The 23,653-nt window shown below is 39.5% G+C and overlaps 1 protein-coding gene and 1 pseudogene across 1 annotated transcript; one reads left to right on the top strand and one right to left on the bottom strand.

Annotated features, from left to right (window-relative positions):
• LOC131409904 (serine/threonine-protein phosphatase 4 regulatory subunit 2-like) overlaps nt 1-3,694 on the top strand; it is a 157,566-nt pseudogene extending 153,872 nt beyond the window's left edge.
• A 3,363-nt stretch (nt 3,695-7,057) lies between these two features.
• LOC131410400 (small ribosomal subunit protein mS31-like) lies at nt 7,058-19,343 on the bottom strand. Its single transcript, XM_058548575.1, has 3 exons — nt 19,021-19,343; nt 7,942-8,100; nt 7,058-7,061 (listed from the first exon to the last, which is right to left on the bottom strand). Exons 1-3 carry the CDS (start codon nt 19,317-19,319, stop codon nt 7,058-7,060), a joined length of 462 nt encoding a protein of 153 aa, XP_058404558.1. The 5' UTR covers nt 19,320-19,343.
• Nucleotides 19,344-23,653: the final 4,310 nt, after the last annotated feature.

The raw sequence follows: 23,653 nt of genomic DNA, 5'->3' as shown, positions 1-23,653 counted from the left end.
GAGTCATGCAATTATCCTTCTAGCTGCAAATATTGGATTCATAACAATAATAATATATTTATTTATTTGTGTTATCTAGTAGTACAAAACAAATCCAAAATACTGATGAATAGCAACATTCACATTGGGTTTGGGGCATTCATTCTTTTTTTTTTTTTGTGAGTAAGATCAGCCCTGAGCTAACATCCATGCTAATCCTCCTCTTTTTGCTGAGGAAGACCTGCTCTGGGTTAACATCTATTGCCAATCCTCCTCCTTTTTTTTTTTCCCCCAAAGCCCCAGTAGATAGTTGTATGTCATAGTTGCACAGCCTTCTAGTTGCTGTATGTGGGACGTGGCCTCAGCATGGCCGGAGAAGCAGTGTGTCGGTGTGCACCTGGGATCCGAACCCGGGCTGCCAGTAGCGGAGCACGCGCACTTAACCGCTAAGCCACGGGGCCAGCCCAGCCCTTTCCTTTTTAATGAGAAGATCCAATGCTGGCAAATATGGTATGAAAATTAAACCTTTGATTTATTGCTGATACAATCCCTTGGATTTGGCAGTATATATTAAGAACTCTAAAAGTATTCATACTCTTTGACCAGGTAATTTCTCCTCCTTGGAAACTACCCAGAAGAAGCTTTATGCCTTTGTTGCTGCGTTATTGATAATAGTGACACTTAACATCCAACACTAAAGGTTAATTACAGCACTAATAAAATATCATGCAACCATTAGCATACGCTTCTGCCCTTATTTTCTCAGCTGTTTTTTGTTGTTAGCACCATCGAGTTGATTCCAACTCACAGGACTCTGTGTACAGCAGAGCAGAACCCTCCCTGGTCAGGTCCTTCTTCCTAGTCTGTCTAGTCTGCAAGCTCCACTGCAACCTGTCCACCATGGGTGACCCCGCTGGTATTTGAAATACCAATGGCATAGCTTTCAGCACCACAGCAACACGTAGTCGCCACAGTATGACAACCAACAGACGACTGGTGTGACATTCCCTGATGAAGAAACAAACCCAGGCTGCAGAGGCGAGAGCGCCAGAATCTTGTCCACTAGACCACCAAGGCTGGCTTTATTCTCTCAAGAAGTAACTATTTCACAGTGGTTAATTTATGTGCAGCCTTCTTTAGTATACCCACATTTAAGCAGAGTCAGTATTTGCTTTTTTATGGGAAAATTAATATATCTGAGTGGTTAAGCTTCAGGGATTTTAAAAATCTCCTTCATATTTCTCTAAATGTCTAAAAATGATCTTAAGGGTTTGAGTTTTCTCCATGAGTCCATCCTTGACTCAATATGGAGACAATTTGGGGCTGGCCCCATGGCTTAGCGGTTAAGTGCGCGCACTCCGCTGCTGGTGGCCCAGGTTCGGATCCCAGGCGCGCACCGACGCACCACTTCTCCGGCCGTGCTGAGGCCGCGTCCCACATACAGTAACTAGAAGGATGTGCAGCTATGACATACAACTATCTACTGGGGCTTTGGGGGAAAAAATAAACAAAATAAATTTAAAATATGGAGACAATTTACTGCTGTGTTTTCTGACCTAAGTAGTTTACCTGAAGACTCCAAATACCTCTTATCCGAATTAGCTGAATGGAGACATGAAGCATCTAGAGAAAAGTTCGACTCTGCCAAGAAACTACGTTTTTGAGTCACAGTCTGTCACCAGATGAACAGTTTCTGTCCTCGAGCAGAATAAGGAATATTCAATTGTACCAAATCAAAAACAAAAAGCTAACTAAGAAGATTTTTAGGATTATAGGTAATCGATATCTCATTTTTCTCAGTGGCTCAGCTGGGCTTATTAAGTTGACAACTCCTGAAACTCTTCCTTGAGATGCAAAAGAGGAAAATGCTGTTCACTCTTTGAAAGCCTTTTAACAACAACCTCCACCTTTGGGTTTTTAAATAAGCCAAACCTTTCTCTCTGTTTGAAAATTTAAAAATACCATTTAAAATAGCATCAAAATCCATCAAATAGGGATAAAACTAACAAAAGATGTGCAAAGCCTGTACAGTGAAAACGTTGCTAAAATAAATTAAAGAAGATCTAAATAAATGGAGAGAGATATTATGTTTGTGGGTTGGAAGACTCAATGTTTTTAGATGCTGATTCTCCTCCAAATTAAGCTATATAGTCAATGTCATCCAAGCTAAAATACCAGCAGGGTGTGTGTGTGTGGAAATTAACAAGCTGATTCTGAAATTTATATACAAACTCAAAGGACCTAGGAAAGTCAAGATAGTGTTTTTTTTGGTGTGTGTGTGTGAGGAAGATTAGCCCTGAGCTAACATCCAATGCCAATCCTCTTCTTTTTTCTGAAGAAGACTGGCCCTGGGCTAACATCCATGCCCACCTTCCTCTATTTTACATGGGACGCCGCCACAGCACGACTTGACAAGCGCTGCATCAGTGCGCGCCCGTGATCCGAACCTGTGAATGCCGGGCTGCCGCAGTGGAGCACACACACTTAAACACTAAGCCACTGAGGCGGCCCAAGCCAAGATAGTTTTATTTTATTTTATTTTTTTTGTGAGGAAGATCGGCCCTGAGCTAACATCTGCCAATGCTCCTCTTTTTTTGCTGAGGAAGACTGGCCCTGGGCTAACACCCATGCCCACCTTCCTCTACTTTATAGGGGACTTGCCAAGCAGTGCGGCGGTGCGCACCCAGGATCCGAACGGGCAAACCCCGGGTCGCTGCAGCGGAGCGCGTGCACTTAACCGCTTGCGCCACCAGGCTGGTCCCCCAAGCCAATATAGTTTTAAAGAAGTACAGGCTCTTCTGGGTTGGTGAGCAGGTGGAAATGCTGGGAGAACGGTGAGTCTGGAGAGGGCTTGGAAGCTTTGTGCCCCTTCCCCCATACGTTGCCCTAGGCATCTCTTCCATCTGGCTGGTCCTGAGTTGTATCCTTTGCTAACAAAGCGGAAATCTAATCATCAGGTGAATAAACATCAAATGAAGATGCTGTGGAAACATCAGGTGAAAAGACTCAAGTTGGACAAAGAAGGTGAAGTCGGAGAGATGGCCAAACAACTTCTAGTGAAATCTCTTCAGTTACGGTAGAAGAAACCGAAGAATCGTCGTCATCTAAGAATAAAGACAAAGCAAGTGGTTGTATCAGGCAGCACTGTACAGAAGAGGACAAAGAGGAAGAAGAGTCTCTAATGACATCAACAGACTTGATCCCAGAAAGAAAAAAAATCAAGAAAAAAAATCAAGAAAAAGAATCTGACGACGCCTTAACTGTGAACGAAGAGACTTCTGAGGAAAAGACTCAAATGGAGGAATCTCGTCTGTCTCAAGCTGAGAAAGATTTGCCTTCCAAAGGAAGTGAAACTATAAGGCCCTGTAAGTAGTGATTCTCTCTGCCATGAAACAGAATAATTAGTAGGATCCAATACCAGTCGAACTGGAGAGATTCTCTCAGAATCATCCATAGAAAATGAGGATGAGCCACAGAAGTCACAGAGGAACTGATAGAACAGATTATTTAGAAACATTCAGCTGCAGTATTTGACATACAATTCTAGTTTCACACTGTACGAGGTTTGTATGTAGTAAAGTGGAGCTTTAGTTTTACAAGAGAAGCAGGTTGTAAAATAAAGTACTTTATGGGATAAATCCTGAGAGAGTTGTTCACATAGGAACTGTGAATTATCAGCTCCTCTGGCTCCTGCTTATCACTGATTTTTTTTTGGGGGGGGAGTCTGGTTAATCAGTGGTTTGTGTATAGATTCCTTAAAATTTAGAATTAAAGTATTAAACTGGATGGTAATAATTATAATTTTTAAACTTTGAGGAGAGTATCACATTTATACATAGACACGAGAAAGCTTTGTGTCTTGTCTTTTTCTGACAGCTCTAGCAGTTTTCATATTTTCATCAGTTTCAACATTTTACCATGTGAACTGTAGGGTTTCATGATAGTTATATACTATTAATATTTATAAATATACATTATATATATTCATCTCTTACAGAAACAGAAAAATATGAAATTTGCCCCCCTAGAATAATATTTTATATTTATATGTAATATATTATACAGGTTATAGTACAACATACAGGTTATATTATATAATATATACATATCTATGTTACATATATATAACAGATAATGTTATATGATATGATTATATACAAATAATTATATTATATATTATATATGGCATATATTATATATAAATTACATAATTTTAAATATAAATATACATATATTAGTCTAAGGGAGACCATGTTATATTTTTCTGCTTCTATAAGAGATGAATTTATATTATTATATAAATTATACATATTTATAAATGGAATAATATACTTTATATATAATATATATTAAACATTATAAATAAGTATATAATTTTTATATGTAGTTATATTTAATTGTATATATTATATAATATACATACTATATATTATATATAAATATACATATATTATTCTAAGGGACAAATGTTATATTTTTCGTTCCTATAAGAGATGAATACAGTGGATACTTTATCTATTGGTAGTGATTGAGTTCATCTCTCTCAAAGCAGTATCTTTCTCTTCTCAGTAATTCAGAATCTGGTCCTTGTGAAACCCTGGGACCCTTAAGGCTGCTGAAATATCAGGCTAAACACATTCCAAGAGATCTCTTCAAACTAAAATTCTTTTGTATACTTTCGTGATGTTTGAGAAAAGGACTTCATTATTTGTAAGACGATGTGCTTTATCTTGGAGACTGTGTTCAAACATTAGCTTACCATATTTTAGAATGAATGCTTATGAAGCTGACATGAGACCATCTCAGAAGAACTGGGCAGGTTCACTGACTTTTTGCTTGCTTTTCTGAACATCTGTGAATATTACACCTTTCTTTCTAATCTAATATATTCTAAAGTATGCAAATGGGAATGGTGTGAACCACCACTGTACTGGAAGAATTAATACATCACTTTAATGATGACTTGAGCTAAATGACTGAAGGTGTAGGGGTACAGAGAAAGCACAATACTTTGCATTGACATTTTGAAGTGAATTAAATATTTTTAAACATGATTCTTCAACAGCCAGTCTTATACTTTTCTATCAACACAAGAGCATAATGATTACTCTAAAATCAATATTTTAAAATTCACATATTTAAAACCATGCAAGCTGTACAACTTCCCTGTCAAAATTACTGGCCACCAAATTTATACTTGTTTCTTCAGCTGTATCTTTTCATAGTTAAAATTTTTAAATTTCTGTAAAGTAAGATCTTGTAGAATGTAACATGTTTGCTGCTTTTGTGAAGCAGTTTACAATTGTATAATTTCTGTGTGGAATGCTTGGGCTTTCAATACAGTCTTCAAGAAAGCAATAAATATTAATGTTATATGTATAAAAAATAACTACTGTACATACAACAATATTAGATGAATCTCACAAAATTTATTTTGAGCATAAAAAGCCGGTCACGAAAGATGTAGTATATGATTCCACTAATGTGAAATCAAGAAAAGATAAAACTAATAGTGGTGACAGAAGTTAGAATGGTAATTACCTCCACTGTGTTGGAATCTTGACTGAAAAGAGCAAGAAGTGTTCTATACCTTCAGAAGAGTGTTGGTTACATGCCTATATATCTATATACAATTTCATTAAGATATATATATTTTTTTCAGGTGTACATCATTGTATTTCAAATTCTGTGTAGACTACATCAATACCCAAAAGTCACCATCCAAAGACTAATTACCATCCATCACCATACACATGTGCCCTGTCACCCTTTCATCCTTCTCCCTCCCACCTTCCTGTCTGGTGACCACCAACCTAATCTATGTATCTATGTGTTTGTTTCTTGTTGTTGTTGTTGTTATCTTCTACTTATGAATGAGATCATACAGTATTGGACTTTCTGCCTCTGACATTTCACTTAGCGTAATACCCTCAAGGTTCATCCATGTTGTTGCAAATGGCAAGATTTCATCTTTTTTACAGCTGAATAGTATTCTATCGTGTCTATATACCACATCTTTTTTATCCATTCATCCCTTGATGGACACTTAGGTTGTTTCCAAGTGTTGGCTATTGTGAATAATGCTGCAATGAACATGGGGGTGCATATATCTTTACACATTTGTGTTTTCATGTTCTTTGGATAAATAGCCAGCAGTGGAATAGCTGGATCATATGGTAGTTCTAGTCTTAATTTTTGAGGAATCTCCATAGTGTTTTCCATCATCAAGATATATACTTAAGATTAGTGCAATTTATAGTATTTGTATTCTCAATAAAAGTATAATTATATACACATGTGTATATATGCACACATATATAGACATACGTATATATTACATTTTTACTGATATAACAAATATTGTAAATTACACTAATGTCTACATACCCGCACATGTATGCAAACATCTTAAACAATGACTTTAAACTGGAATTTCATAGTAAACATCATTATATGTTTGATATTAATTTATTTAATCCACAGAACCTAAAGCAGTCTGCCTCCTCTATAGTTTAGCATCTCAACCTAGAGAACACACGTTAGTTGAAGAATTCCCATACTTCTCCCCTATGATAGACTACAAAAAATGGCCACAGTTCATTGCAATTCCTGCCATCAAGATATGGAGCCTGTTTTCTACTCCTTGAATCTGGAATGGGTTTGTAATTGACTTTGTGCAATAGAAGCAGGTAGAAGCCTCATTATACTAGTTTTGAGCCTGGGCCTTTAGGGGCCCTGCATTCTTTTGCTTGCTGCTTGTGGGATCTTTGCCCTGCCACCATGTGAACAAGCCTGAGCTAGCCTGCTGGAGAATGAGACACCACATGGAGCCATCCAGCCACGCCATTTTAGACCAGCCAATCCTCAGAGGCCCAGTAGCTGCCCACAGATGCATGAGTTAGCCTGGCAGAGATTAGTTAAGCCTGTTCCTGATTAGCAGAACCACTTAGTTAAGCTTGACCCAAATTCACAAACCACATTATGATAAGCTAAGTAAATGGTTGCTGTTATAAGTCACTAAGTTTTTGGGTGGTTCGTAACACAGCAAAAGCTAATTGATATCAATCCATTATAATTTTTACCTGAAAGAGTAAGTAAACTTTTAGGAGAATACTGCCATCTCTGTGCCAATATTAAACTTATAACTCCATAGCCTGTTTCTGGAGAAATATGAGCATTTGTTAGATAAATACCCTTACCTGAATGGGATTCCTATAGAAAGACTGTCTTCCAGAAGATGGGAAGGACATTGCAATAATGCGTTCTGGAAGTCAAAATAGTCACTATTACAAATGTCATAATAGATGTGAAACAATAAATGAGAACTTAATTTACATATAACCAAACTCTTTTTTCATAGAAAGGAACTTTCAGGATTGGGAATGATAGAAAAAAAAGCCAACTAACCCTCAGGATACTCAACATAACATATTAAAATATCCAATATAATGACCATTAAACTCACATAGTTCCCAAGACTTAACTGTTAGCCCAGGGACAGTCTTCCTCAGCAAAGAGAGGAGGACTGGCAGATGTCAGCTCAGGGTGAATCTTCCTCACACACACACACACACACACACACACACACAAAACCCAGCAAATTATTGGGTGATGAGTTGATACTCATCAAGTAATGAGAAAAATTAATCTTCTCAGAGAAGCTGTCTTATTCTGTTATTTATTTATTTATTTATTTTTAATAACACTACTAAATTTATCATTTCTTTTTCAGGGACAAAAAACTGTAATTTCTTAAAAAAAAGTTTCACTATTCAATTAGACTTTTCAAAACTGCAATTTCACTTAAGACATGAGTTTTAAAAAAATCAGATGGCTAATATTCCATTTATGAGGCATATTTTATATATAATGAATATATTATGTATATTACTCACTAGTCACATAAAAAACAACCTATTTTGAGATACCAGCCTTACTGGAATAACTATTTGACTCACTAACCTAATTTTAGTTCTTTCTCCATCTTTCTGTGCCCTTGAGTCTTCCCAGTGCTGCTGGAGCTGCCTGAGCAGCTCCGACTTGGTTGTCTGCTTGTCAAAAGGGAGAGAATCTGCAACAGCAGATGCAGCGGCCACCAACTCAGGACTCAGGGACTCGCTTCTGAAAAAGCCAAGGAAAAACAAATGAGAATGAAAAAAGAGGTATTACTTATTATGTTATAAGTTTAGCAGGAAGTAAAATGATTTTTTTTGGAGGAAACTTTTATCATTCAAAAAAGTATCATGCAATGCAATTTCTTTTATCATTCAAAAAAGTATCATGCAATGCAATTTCTGAAAAAATTAAGAATGCTTAAATATTAGCTATCGGTTTTATATAAACTTTGAAATGTTAAAGGTCAAAGTTAATGGAAACTTGCTGAAGCACAATACTAACTCAGAACAATATATTAAGGTGGAGAGGTGAGGGACCAGCCTTAAAAATTATAAATTGGTAGATTTATTTATTAGATGCCATTTTATTTCAAAAGCAATATATATTGCAAGCAAATATAAAAGTAACTAAACCTGTTCATAGAAGCTTTCTTCATAATAGCCTAAAACTGGAAACAACCCAAAGGTCTACAATCAGGAGAACAGATAGACAAATTGCGCTATATGCACACAATGGAATAGTACTCAGCTCACACCAGGACGTGAATGAAACTGAATGAAACAAGTTGTTTCAAAAGAGTATATACTGTATGATTCCATTTATATCAAATTCTAGAAAAAGCAAAATTAACTTAAGGTGTAAAAAATCAGAATAGTGGTTGCCTCAGGACAGAAGGCTACTGACGGGGAGGATGAAAATGGGAAATGCTCTGCGTCTTGAGAAGTATGGGGTTACATGGGCATACCCATTTCTCAAAATCCTACAGCTAAGATTTGTATACTTCAAAGTATGTAAATTTTACCTAACCAAAAAAAAAGAACCATAAATCATCATCTTCATCAAGTAGGAGGTGGAAAGTGGGTAAAGGCATAAATGTTAAAGAATAGCAAAATGTTGCTAATTATTGAAGCTGGGTGACAGGTATTCATTATATGACTTTGTTTACTTTGCTTATGTTTTAAATTTTCCATAAGAACAAGCTAAAAAAAGAAACCCAAAAGCCCACTCTTCAGTAAATTAGGATAAGTTAATAGAAAAATATGCCAGACATAAAAAGAAATTACTTACATTTTTTAATTCACTGAGAATTGCCATCTCAATGAGTAGGATCCAAATTAATGTTTTACTATACCTGCCTTTTTATATTATGATCTGTTGTCTAATATGCAAGTCAAAGTTCCCAAATCCCTGAAGTTGTCGGAGAAAGATTTTAAGGACTTTACTTACTAAGATATGGGAGATCTACAATCTGATTGGAATAGAAGAAAAATAGGAGAATGAAAAGAGTAAATATAACAATTAGTTAAAAAGAAATGTGCTACTTTCAAAACTATTACCTGTGACTAAGGCTTAAACCTTATCCCAACTACTTGTGAAGTTAACCTTCAAATTTTAATATATATATTTCATCAGAGTATGCAAAGAATATAGATGAGCATTCATTTTCTAGAACCATGCATTTTATGACAATGGTGCTCTTTATAGTCATAGCTTCTGGTTTTATAATTTGCAATGTTCTAATTAATAAAAATTGTGGAGGAGCCTCTGTCATCGAGACAATTTTTACATACGGGGATCTTTCTACATTGATTTTAACAAGCTGATGAGAACTTGTTAAAATATCTTTCAACAATCTATTCTACCCTATCATCAGACTATTTCATGAATACATACTTTTTCACTTTATACCCTTCTGTACTTTCTGAATTTCTTTAAAATGAACTGTATGACCTATACAGTTTCAGAAAGGGAATCCTGATGAGCGGAAAGATATTATTGGGTGGACACGCAAAATGGCATAACTTTCGGCAGGCAAATCGGTGACATCTATCAAAAGCCCAAAAAATATGCAAATCCTTTGACCTAGGAATTCTACTTTGAGGCATATTTGTCTAAAGAAAATAAACAGCTACGTGGAATTGGAGGGACACAGCACACTCCAAACTCAAGGCCTAAGCAGTTCCATCCCCTAGGCCTGAAAGGTATCAGCACGTCTTTATCCCTAACCTTTTCAGGTCTTTGCTCAAATGTTACATTATCAGAATTCTTCCCTGCTCACTTTTTAAAAAACAGCACCTCTCCAGCCCCATCACTCTTATTTTTTCCTTCATGTTTCGTCATCTGACATACTGTGTATGTGTGTGTGTGTGAGTGCGAGTGTGTGTGTGTGTGTAAATACATCCCCTCTCCCGCCACCACCACCACCCCTCCACCATAATGTAGGGTGTAGAGACTTTGTTTTGTTCAATGATCTATTTCCATCACTTTGGACAGTGCCTGACACATAGTGGCAACTGCAAGTTGCTGAATGAATGAATGAATGTTAATCACAGCATCACTTTATACTAATGAAAAACTAGAAATAATCTAAATTTCAAGTAGGAGATTAATTAACTGAGTAATAGCTGAAGCTTTCTTACTGGATGATCAAAGCAGGTAGTTACTTGGTTAAGAAAAAGGTCAACTCAGAGCTAGAAGTTTTGGTTACTGCTGCACTCACCAGGGGTCTTGTTCAGTTCCATGACACGTTCAGGCTCACAAAACTACCAGACACACCTGGCCCATCTACTCAGAAAGACAAAGGACAGAACCATAGCAGGCTGGCAGGGCAGCCTCAGTGTCCCTCTTGGCAGGAGTCCTTATAGCACTTATGTTGGTGACACTTCACTCAGCCATCCAAGAGCTGTCACAGAGGTGTGGGAGCTTCCTGGCTTAGTGTCCCACAGGAACCGATACCTCCTGTCACAAGGCCACAGGCAGAGTTTCCGGGGTCCCTACAAGGGACATGCAGTACGAGAGTAACTGCACTCAAGGAAGCCCAAAGTATGGTGTCCCCATAGGCTACCTTATAGTTCTCCTAATCCAGATGCAATCAATCAATCAGGGGTCAATTTTAGCATGATAATGTTGCCCACCATACAGTTGACACCTGAGACACGGAAGTCAAGTGGCAGCGTAGGGACTCTGAACTCACCTCCTTCCACAGACACAGCCGATTTACAACTACTCTTGGTAAAATTACGCCTGAGACGGAACTGAAAACTGGATAAGAGGAACCCTTGCAACAAACAACAATCCTAATTGAGGTGGAAGAGGCAGAAACTCCCTTCTGGAGAGAAAAAACACCACCTTCACAAGCCGCAGCGCTTCACAGCCACCCAGGAGCAACCCAAAGGTACCCAGCCTTTCCTGGAGGAGTGGGGCCCTGAGCCGGGGAGTGCTCCCACTATAGGCATTTTTCGGACCCAGCACAACTGAGACAAGTGGCATAATATCTGACTTTGCTTGTTACTAACACCACTGGGGAGTACCCCCAGAAATGCTGGTTCACAAAGAAATTAAAGCCCGCTCTTAAAAGGCCCACACACAAATTTACCTGTTTCGGAAAGCAACCTAAAATCAACAGAAAGGTGCACAGTCCTTTGGTGAAAAGAGACTCACCTCATAGGCTCTGAGTGCATCTTGGTGAGAGGTGAGACCTCTCCAGGGACTGGGACATTGGCGGTGGCCACTGTTGTGACCTGGTGTGGGTGTGCTGACACAGACGCTGGCAGGTGCCACTGGAGTTCTCCCTGTGGCCTGCTAGCCCAGGGTCTGCCCCACCCACTAGAGCACTGATTTAATCCAGCTCAGCCAGGGCAGGCAGCCCACCCTAGGGACTAGCCCCACCCAATAAGCCCTGGGGCAACATGGGGCCCTGCATAGATTGGTGACTGGATTCTCCGAAGCCTGGCAAGTGGGTCCACCTCTGTGGGGCAGGGCATGCACAAGGAGTGGGTGGAGAGCGTGGGGCGTTAGTGGAGTATGTGGGGCTCCTGCCTTGGAGAGACTAGATCCACTTCAAGAGGTCAGGGCCCACACACGGGGCAGGACTGTGTTGACTGTGTGTGTGGACCTGTGGGTGGCGGGGCTTGTCAGCTGCAGAAGACTTGTGCTTCTCAAAGAGTCACACAGGGGATTGGCCCCACCTTCCAAAGCCTGAAACAACTGGGTGCTCCTGTGCCTAAGGCCAGCCCCACCCAGCTTCAATCCTCAGAGAGCTGACAAGAGCCTTATAGGCCAGAGGCTTATAGCAATTGTAAGCCCCTGAGCCTAACAACCAGCCACGCTGGGGGCCTACTCACTTAACAGAAAAACTGCAACAGGAATGTGCTATTACACCTTGTAGCCAACCATGCTGGGGCTCCCCACACCCGATAAAGAGACTGAAGGGCCCACAACAACTACACGCAGCTGAGCATTACAACCAGCCAGCGAGGGGGACAGCTCAGCCTCCCTGGGCACCTATGGGAAGAGCAACCCCACCACAATAGAAGGACACACGTAGCCCACACAGGGATCACTCCTGGCACATCTGGAACTGGTGATGAGAGGGAAGCACACTGCCAGGCCTCATAAGGCATCACTTCTATAAGGTCACCTCTCCAAGATCAGGAGACGTAGCCGACAAACCTAATACATAGATACAAGCACATAGAAAGAGGCAAAATGAGGAAGCAAAGGAATAGGTTCCAAGCAAGGGAAGAGGACAAAACCACAGAAAAGGAACTAAATGAAACAGAAATGAGTAACCTACCCACAGAGAGGTCAAAGAGTGTTAAGGATGCTCACTGATTTTGGGAGAAGAATGGCTGAACTCAGTGAGAACATCAACAAAGAAATGAAAGATATAAAAAAGAACCAATCAGAAAAGAAGAAAACAATACTGGAAAATGAAAAATTCACGAGAGGGATTCAAAAGCAGAGTAGAGACACAGAAGAATGGATCAGCGAGCTGGACGAAAGACTAGAAGAAATCACCCAAGCTGAACAGGTAAAAGAAAAAAGAATTAAAAAGAGTGAGGACAGTCTAAGGGACCTCTGGGACAATATCAAGCACACTAACGTCTGTGTTATAGGTGTCCCAGAAGGAGAAGAGCGAGACAAAGGGGCAGAGAATCTATTTCAAGAAATAATAGCTAAAAACTTCTCTAACCTAAGAAACAAAACAGACATCCAGGTATAGGAAGCACAGAGAGCCCCAAACAAGATAAACCCACACCAAGACACATCATAATTAAAATGTCCAGAATTAAAGACAAAGAGAGAATGCTAAAAGTCGCAAGAGAAAGACAAGTTACATACAAAGGAAATCCCATAAGGCTATCAGCTGACTTCTCAGCGGAAACCTTACAGGCTAGAAGAGAGTGGCACAATACATTTAAAGTGCTAAATGTAAAAAACCTATAGCCAAGAATACTCTACCTGGCAAGGTTATCGTTCAAAATAGAAGGAGAGATAAAAAGCTTCCCAGACAAGCAAAAATTAAAGGAGTTTGTCACCCAGAAACCAGTACTACAAGAAATGCTAAAGGGACTTATTTAAGGGGGAAAGATAAAACCACAAATAGGCAAAATTGTCTATTCCCATGATAAGAGGGTAATGGATACAAACGCACAAAAAAGAGGTTGGATATGATATCAAAAACATAAAATGTGGGAAGAGGGGAGTTTTAGAGTAGAGCTTTCAGATAGAGGTCAAACTAAAGAGACCATTAACTTAATATAGATCGCTATATACATAGGTTACTGTATATGAACCTCACGGTAATCACAAACCAGAAATCTATAATAAATACACAAAAAACTAAGAGAAATGAACCCAAACATAATACTAAAGAAAGCCATCAAACCACAAGGGAAGAGAGCAAGTGAAGAAGAAAGGACCAGAGAAAAACTACTAGAACACCAAGAAAAAAAAGTTAAAAAATGGAAGTAAGTCCATACTTATCAATAGCTACTTTAATAATTTTATTTATTTATTTATTTATTTATTTCCCCAAAGCCCCAGTAGGTAGTTGTATGTCATAGCTGCACATCCTTCTAGTTGCTGTATGTGGGACGCGGCCTCAGCATGGCCAGAGAAGCAGTGTGTCGGTGCGCGCCCGGGATCCGAACCCGGGCCGCCAGCAGTGGAGCGCGCGCACTTAACCACTAAGCCACGGGGCCGGCCCTCAATAGCTACTTTAAGTGTCAATGGACTAAATGCTCCAATTAAAAGGCACAGGGTGGCTAATTGGATAAAAAAACAAGACCCATACATATGCTGCATACAAGAGACACACTTCAGACCTAAAGACACTCACAAACTGAAAGTGAAGGGATGGAAAAAGATACTCCACGCAAATGGCAATGAAAAGAAAGCGGGGGTAGTAATACTCATATCAGACGAAATAGACTTTAAAACAAAAACTGTAACGAGACAAAGAAGAGCACGACATAATGATCAAAACAATCCAACAAGAGGATATGACACTTGTAAATATCTATGCACCTAATGTAGGAGCACCTAAATATATAAAGCAATTATTAACAGCCATAAAAGGAGAAATACACCGTAACACAATAATAGTAGGGGACTTATACACTCCATTTACACCAATGGATAGATCATCCAAACAGAAGATCAATAAGGAAACACTGGCCTTAAATGACACTCTAGAACAGATGGACCTAGTAGATATATACAGAACATTCCATCCAAAAACGAAAGAATACACATTCTTTTCAAATGCACATGGAACATTCTCCAGGATCCATCACATATTACACCACAAAACAAGTCTCCATAAATTTAAGAACATTGAAACAATGCCAAGCATCTTTTCTGACCACAACGGGTATGAAACTAGAAATCAACTATAGGAAGAAAATCAGAAAAGCCACAAATATGTAGAGATTAAACAAAATGCTACTGAAAACGATTGGGTGAATGAACAAATCAAAGGAGAAATCGAAAAATACCTGGAGACAAATGAAAATGAGAATACGACATGCCAGAATTTATGGGATACGGCAAATGCAATTCTAAGAGGGACATTTACAGCAATGCAAATAAAAATCTCAAATAAAAAATCTAACAATGCACCTAAAGGAACTGGAAAAAGAAGAACAAAGCCCCAAAGCAGTAGAAGAAGGGAAATAATAAAAATCAGAGCATAAACAAATGAAATAGAGACTAAAAAAGCAACAGAAAAAATTAATAAAACCAAATAGTCTCAGCCAACAGCCAGCATCAACCACTGAAATGTACAAGAGCAAGCCTTCAATGATTCCAGAGACCAGCCTTGAACCTGCCCCTGCTAACTAAGAGTGGAGCAGACACAGCCATCGCTGCCACACTCCGCCCAAACTGCAGACAGATGCTGGCACTGTTAAGCCACTAAGCTTTGGGATGGGGGGTTTGTTACGCAGCAATAGGGAACTGGAACAGATTTTGGTGCTTGGAAGTTGGGTAGTGCTGTAATGAAAAAACAAAAATGTATGGGAGAGGTTTGGGTATTGGGCTGTGGGTGGAAACTGGAAAGATCTTGAGGAAGTGTCAGCGAAAGCTTAGGGCCTCAAAGAGGCTGTGAGACTCGAACAGCCCTCAAAGCTGTGAGTGAGGGCTTTAGGGAACTCAATGATACAGCCAGCTGGAGGAAATGGGATCGTTGTCTAGCAACACTGTTGCTTGTAGTGATGTGGAAAACGGGAAACAGACTCAATGAATTGGATGATCTGCTAAGGAGACTTCCAGACGGTGTGTTGAAGGTGCCTCCTGACTTCTTAGTTGCTGATGATAAAATGTGACAGGTGAGAGATAAGAAAAAACGGTTCCATATAAAGGAGCCAGGACTGGCTGGGATCAAAAATAGAATTGTTTCTCATTCTTAGCCCCTCCAGACAGCAAACAATGCTGAAATTTAGAAATGGCTTCTGACTGGAGATTAAATCCAGGGCAGTGTCAGGAAAACACTGTAAAGATGGGCAGGACTGTAAAACCCTTTGTTAAGATCTTGGAAAGATTTAAGGTGGTGCCTCAGAGAGCCTTTCAAACAGACAACAGGATTTCTAAGAAACTTAAGGGTGTGGGCCAACAGCCTCTCACAGGAGCTCAGCGTAGACCAGGACATTGGTTCCCAAACTGTGCCCTAGGGCAGGCTGGAGCACACAGGGAAACACAGGCATATCTGTCACTGACCATGTGAACTACTAACTCAATGGAGTTCACAGTTTTAGCATTAGACTACTGCACTCCTTTCTATGACATCATATCTTTGTGAAAATGGTTTTCCGGCAGTCGCTGTGATAAAAAGCAAGTACTCTTCAAAAATCAATGTGGAACAGGAAATGAGAGGGGCATGCTGTGTCCAGTCTGATTCCAAGGCCGGGTCATAAAAACAATACAAACTCCTCCTGGCTCACTTTCTCTTGGGACACTCACCCTTGGAACCCAGCCACCACGCAGTGAGGAAGCCCAGGTCACGTGTAGGTGTTTCTGCTAACAGTCCCAGCAAGGGTTTCAGCTAATAGCCAGCATCAACTGCCGGACCTAGGAGTGAGCAAACCTTCAGATGATTCCAGCCCCTGGACTTCCAAGTCTTCCAACTGAGGCCCCAGACATCACGGGGCAGAGATCAGCCTTCTCCACCAGGCTCTGTTCAAACTGCTGACCCACAGAGCCCATGAGCACAAAAAACGGTGGTTTTCTCCCTCCCTGCAGCCCTCTTCTCTCTCCTCCTGTCTTCTCCCTCACCCTCCCCTTTCTCCTGTTACCTCTCCTCCTTTGCCCCCTCCTCTCTCCCCTCTGGCCTTGTCCTCTCCCCTTCCTCCCTGCTCCCTCTCCTCACTCCCCCTTTTCCTTACTACTGTTTAGTATTTTGCCTCCTGCACTCCCCTTTTCCTACACCCTCACGTCCCTTCCCCTTCCCTCACCACCACTTTTGTTAGATCTTCATCCCTCTCCCTTCCCTAAAAAAAAAAAAAACATTAAAAAAATGGTTGTTTTATGCTGCTAAATTTTGGGGCAATTGTTATGTAGCCATGGTAACTATATCGATGGGAGATCAATATATATTACAAATAAAGAAACTAAAAGCAGGCCATGCATGGAGCAACGATGACAGCGCATCATGAATCACAGATGATGATTAACCCAAATCTGTGCATCTGGAATCCCTTAAAAGACAAGAAGGGAGGGCAAAAATCATTAAAAGATATATTTTTAAAAACTCAAAACAAATGTACCTCATTTACCAATCTTTTGATGTAGGACCAAAGCCTCTTCTTTGAACGTAGGACCACTGAGAGAAGTTCCAAGATACGTCTTATATATACACCACATCCATAGTACATCCTCCAATATTTCCAATTTTGGTTTCTTTAAAGTAGAAACATGGAGCGAGAACTTAAAAATGCTTACAAAGCAATCTGAGTGCAGAATTCTCCTAGATTTTTATGCTTGTCTCATTCATACCTAATTTGAAAGCAATTTTCAAAATTACCTTTCCTGAATCTCTGCCAAGCATTCAACTCATTTTAACCATTTCTATAATACTTAATTAAATTGTATAATTATAATAAAAACCACGATGGGTCATAAACAGATCTGGGAGCTAAAAAAATCCCATTCTTGACAAGTATTACATACGTATGTGTGTATTACCTAATTCTATATACTTATATAGAATTTTTTTGTTGTTTTATTTTATTTCTAAAAAGGAGGAGGAGGTACCCACTATGGGCACATCACTGAATTAGCTTACCTTCTACCACCAATTATGTTTTCCAGGGGTAGTTGTGATACAATGTCATACAATGTAGAAACTAAGAAGGTCCATAAAAATGTTAAGTCACTCTGGGAAACAGAAATCTACACTATCTGTCTATTCTGCTAAGAGAGGTCAGAGATGGGCATCTTAAGGCTACATACCTTATTACTTGAATCGATGATGTCATCAATTTAAGACACATCATTTATGTATCACTAAAACAAAACACTACCACTTAAACTACAACACAATGCTAAAATATCACCGACTGCACTTAGCATCAGTGAAAGACAATACTCTTTTGGCAAGCACAAGTAAACACTATTTTGAGGAAACCACATAAGCTGAGAGCACTGATAATTACCAGTCAAAGGAAGTCATATAAAATACTTGTAATCAGCGCTGGCCTGGTGGCGTAGCGGTTAAGTTCACATGCTCTGCTTTGGCCGCCTGGAGTTTGCCGGTTGGGATCCTGGGCTCAGACGTACGTACCACTCATCAAGCCATGCTGAGGGGGTGTCCCACGCAGAGCAACTAGAGGGATGTGCAACTATGACATACAACTATCTACTGGGGCTTTGGGGAGAAAAAGGGAAAAAAGGAGGAAGATTGGCAACAGATGTTAGCTCAGGGCCAATCTTCCTCAAAAAACAGAAAAAATAGTTGTAATCAACATGCTAAAATTCTATCCTAGGTGCAGTTTTTTTTGTTTGTTTTTTTGGTGAGGAAGATTAACCCTGAGCTAACATCTGTTGCCAACCCTCCTCTTTTTGCTGAAGAAGACTGCCCTGGGCTAACATCTGTCCCCATCTTCCTCTTAATATGTAGGACGCCTGCCACAGCATGGCTTGATAAGCGGTGCATAGGTCTGTGTTCAGGATCCCAAGCTGGGAACCCCGGGCCACTGAAGCAGAGCACATGAACTTAATTGCTATGCCACCCGGCTGGCTTCCTAGGTAGCATTTTTAAAATGGAAATTTCCAATAAACAAGTCCTTCAGAGACACAAAGCTACTTTCAAATTAGGACGTAAATGATTTGTTAATTTACACCTTAAAGAGGCAATTAATTGGCAATTAATAGCACTGATGAATATGTAAGAGAATGTGTGAAATTCTCAGTTCCATCAATACTCGTTTCCTCTCTAGACTGTATAGAGATGTCCCTTTCTAAGTACAGAACAATAACAGTGTTACTCAAGTAATCATTAGTCTCTGTGTTTACAAACTGATACTCTTCATTAATTCAGTATCTCCCATGGACTTTAATTTTAAAAAGTTTTTCTAAAAGAAAAAGCTTACTGGAGTTTCAAAAATTACTTTCACAGAAGAACATTCAAATTGCAATTCAGTTTACCTCTCCTTTGGGGCACCTCCTGGAGCTCTCTGAGGCCTGCCAACTGTGGCCTCCAAACTTTTCAGTTGTCTTCTGCTGGGCGGCTTTGCTGTTTGTACATTTACTGTGCTTAATTCAACTTTCACGCCCTTAATAATATGTGACAAGTCTTTGTTCCTATTCTCCTTTACACTGTCTTGGCTCTCTGTCTCCTTGGAAATCTCCTGGGTTGGAATAGACTGCTCATCTTTCTTGCCATAAATCACACTGTTAGTGCCAAAATATCTTTGGATATTATTTTTTGTCCTAGAAAGATGCATTGAAGAAAAAAAAATGAAAAATACCATGCAAAATAAGAAAGCAAGGTCTCGGAACACTGTTTCTACGTGTTTTTAAAATTTTTCAATTCAAACCCTTCCCTTTTGCTTTTTATTATTATTGTTGGCAAGCATAACGACAGCAACTTAACATTTATTGAACGTATACTAAGTGCCTAGTCTTGTGCCACATATTTTATGTACATTTTCTCATACCCACATCAACCCCATAAGGTAGGAATTATCTCCATTTTGCAGATAAGGGAAGTGTTCAGCCAATGAACCTAAGATGGGAAGAGGGAAAAGAGATCTTTTTCCCTCCAATCTTTTTCAGCTTGGGCTTCCTCACAGCATAGCATCTTAGAGTATTTGAATTTCTTACATAAAACTTCATGTTTCGACTTCTATGAAATTTTGCAAAGAACCGTCACATACATTAATTTGATCATCATGATAACAATTGAAGTAGGCAGAGCAAGGATTTTTATCCTCAATTTACTAATGGGAAAAATGAGCCTCAGAGAAGTTGAGTGAGTGGCCCAAAATCCTATGGCCAGTAAGTGCCAGCCAACAAGCCTCCTGACGCCTAACCAGGGCTCTTTCCCCGGTTTTCACGCCCTCCTCAAAGGTGTGTTTGTGTTCCGTTGGCATCATTCCAAGATGAATGTTGAAGTTCAACTGACATCAAGGTGCTGGTGTCAGAAAAACCATGCTTCTGAGATTAGTGTGGTAAGACAAATTAAGAAAGGGCAAAGGAAACTTTAAGGATCCATTTACTAGAGAGATTTTAATTAGGATGTATTTCAATTTAGATTGTAGGTGTTGATTGTACTATCTGAAAAGAAGGGCTTCTACTATTATCTTATTGGAAACTCTCCTGGCCCCAGCACAAACCATCAACAGTGGTAGGATAAAAAGTTGGCATGAACCATTTACACCACCAAGTAACTTTTTAAACCAGTTAGTTGTCTCACCTCCCCTTCCATCTGTTCCTTTTCAGGATCATAAATGAGCAACAAATGGAGTGGTTTCAATTTTACTTCCCCTTCTTGTCCTTGGCTAAAATTGTCTTAATAGATGCTGAAATGGCTTCAAGTCAGAGATGGGAGAGGAAAAGTTGTCAAGGAGACTGTTAAAGGGAAGTGATTGATGCTTTGATAAGAGTGTCGTCCAACAAGAAAAGCTAGTACTGGTAAAGCAAACTTATACGTCCCTGTATCGTAGCGTCCAGTAGGACAGTGATGATTATTCAGATTCTTCAATGAAATGATGCTGTGGCAAGAACAAAATGTGTTTCAAAGATTACTTCATCTTTCTAGCTGTCAAACTTGATTTTGATTTTGTGAAATATGAGATAAGCAAAAAAATTCCCATCATGCACTAACGTTAGAGCTGATCTCAAGATAATTTGTTGTTGTTGTTGTTGTTAGGAAGATTCACTCTGAGCTAACATCTCTTGCCAAGCTTCCTCTTTTTTTGCTTGAGGAAGAGTAGCCCTAAGCTAACATCTGTGTCATTGTTCCTCTGTTTTGTATGTGGGATGCTGCCACAGCATGGCTTGACGAGTGGTGTAGATCCACGCCTGGGATATGAACCTGCAAGCTTGGGCTGCCGAAGTGGAGCACACTGGACTTAACCACTATGCCATGGGGCCGGCCCCTCAAAGTAACCTTAAAATCATGCATAGACAAGTCATGAATGCTCAAAGGACCTTGAAGAAAATAGTCTATCTTTTCAAGTCTCAAATATTTATATTGGTGACACTGTTTAGTGTTGTGGTTCACAATGCCCAGCAAATGTCAAGGTCAACAAAAAAAGGCTATCCTACTATATGTTAGAGAGTTACTTCATGGGTCTCCTCACCTCCTTAATACATGGAGACAGGCGGGGACAGGGCCTGGGACTATAAGGAAAGGAAGCTATTTGAAGGGTGCCATGTGACATAGACTGCCCACAAAATACCCATAGTTAGAGGGAAAAAAACTCTGACATATGTTTTAAAAACTATTTGTAATATTTTCCCCAAGAAAGTAAAAGCAAAATGGAGAATAAAGCACTAAAACTCTGTAGCTCAGGTATTATAACACACGCAGCGGAGAGCGCAGGCTTCCAGGATGGGCAGAGCAGGGGACCGGGCTCCGGCCTTTCCTGTGGGACGCTGTCAAGTTTTCTTACCCTCCCTGGGCCTCAGGTGTCTTATCTGGAAAAGCAAATAATTATAGCACCTCCCTTACAGGGTGGCCGTGAGGATTAAGTGGATTAAGATACGTTTACGTGCTTCTAATGGCTCTTAGCTCACAGTGCGCACTGTGTAAGTGTTTGCTACTCTTACAGTAAAAATTGAAAGATAGAATGGTAATATCCTTTGAAAGTTTAAAAATCAAAGAAGCCGTGTGGAAGAATTTTGTTTTTTAATAAACCTTTTATTTTTAAATAATTTTAGGCATACAGAAAAGTTGTAAAAACAGTACAGATATTTCCCTGTATGCCAACCCAGACTATCCAAATGTTAACATTTTAACACATTTGTTTTTATCATTCTCATTCTCTCTCCTATTATTTTTCTCAGAAAACACTTGAGAGTAAATTGCAGACAATGCACTTTACCTCTAAATATTTGGGGTGTATTTCCTAAAAACAAGGACATTCTCTTACATAGGCAGAGTACAATTATAAAATTAGGAAATTAACATTGATACCATACTATAAATCAAGCTACAGATCTTATTCAAATTTCACCAGCTGTCACAGTGATGTCCTTCAGAGCAAAAGAGAAACTTTTTTGCTTCTAGGACCTAACCAGAGATCACATGTTACATTTAATTCCATGCCTCTTTATCCTGCTTTGATTCAGTTCAGTTCCTCAGTCCATCTTTGTCCTTCACGACTGTGAGAGTTTTGAAGAGTTCAGGCCAGTTATTTTGTAGCACACCGTCGTTCTTTTTTTTTTTGGCTGATGTTTCCTAGTTATTAGATAGAAGTCATTCATTTCGGGCAGGAGAACAACAGACGTAAGGTTGTGTCTTTCTCTGTGCTTCATATCAAGAGGCACAGATGTTTATTTGTCCCATTACTGGTGGTATTAAAAATGAACAGCTGGGTGAAGAGGTACATGGGGCGAGGTCTGGAAGGGTCCCAAGCACAAGAGGCCCTGTCCCCATGGAGCTGAGGTGTGCCACCCTCCCGGCACATAGACGTATTCGCCAACTCCGAAGCTCCTGCAGAAAACAGTGTTGGTTGAGGATGTTAAATTATCTAGAAGGCTAGTAAATACCATCCTTGACAAGGATGTCTTCTGATTTCAAATGTAGCACTCCTGGAGAACACCAAGGCCATTTTTTCCAGCGATTACTACTTCTGGGCCTAACAGTGAACTTTCATCAATCAACCCTTATCAGATAGTCCCGGGGCAATATATTGTTGTTGTTGTTAAGAACTTTAATATATTTCCTCACGATAGTGCTGAAGAAAATGAAATGAAAGAATTTTAAGAAATAAGGAGAATACTGTTTCCAGCCTCTTCATGGTGCTGCAGATCTCTGCAATCTATGATTCGAAGGTGGAAATTCAGGTAAAAATAATACTGATATTACATTCAGTTGTGTTATAAAGCAATAGGTACACTTGGCACTGGATGTTGAGAAGAGTTATTCAAATATTCTGAATTATAGGACATCCTTGGATGAGGACAGCCTGAGAGTTTAGGAAGGGTCATATCCTGAGACGTAGATAGGCATTCTTGGTTCTCTGCAGCACGAAGGGCAAACAGGAAAGACCAGTGTTGAGAATGAGACCTGCCCTTGGGTGTCACAGGGATGCAGAAGGGAAAGGGTGGGTGCAGCTGCCAGAATGCAGTATTTGAAGCCTATGCCGACAGCTCTCTGGAGTCCAGTGTGATAGTTATATTTATTGCCATATAACACACACACACAGCCCACTCAAAGTATATATACATTGCTCTGATTCCAAAGCACTGTGAATAAACGATCATGTGAAATTTGTTAGCTAATGAGTCAGAAGTGGGGTTCAATGAATAGTGGTTCACTAAGCTGAGAGAGTTTGTTATGCATAGAATTAATAATTATATAGAAATATTGAAAACAGGCTAAATTATACAAAGTTACAAAATAGCAGCAAAGATATTAAAATAGCAGGTTACCTTAGTGGCACAAGCAATTTCACTTCAGCTTAATGTACTTCCTTCCCATAATATCTAATCTACCCCAGGTTCATTTCTTATGTTATTTGATTACTATGCTAATTCTAAGAAACACTTTAAATCTGAGTAAATAATACATCTTGGAAAGATCTAAATGAATAATACACCTAGAAAGATT

This window comes from Diceros bicornis, chromosome 9 (genome assembly GCF_020826845.1).
Source record: "Diceros bicornis minor isolate mBicDic1 chromosome 9, mDicBic1.mat.cur, whole genome shotgun sequence".
NCBI lineage: Eukaryota > Metazoa > Chordata > Mammalia > Perissodactyla > Rhinocerotidae > Diceros > Diceros bicornis.
Note: the sequence above shows the minus strand (reverse complement) of the source record. Positions and strands in the feature narration are given on the sequence as shown.

What these genes read in the sequence shown, in the direction of transcription:
- LOC131410400 (XM_058548575.1), bottom strand. Translation starts at nt 19,319, where the DNA reads ATGCATCTTTCTAGGACAAAAAATAATATCCAAAGATATTTTGGCACT. An exon ending in GGAGGTGCCCCAAAGGAGAG is followed by an intron (nt 8,101 to 19,020) that starts GTAAACTGAATT and finishes TGGCTTTTTCAG; the next exon opens with AAGCGAGTCCCTGAGTCCTG.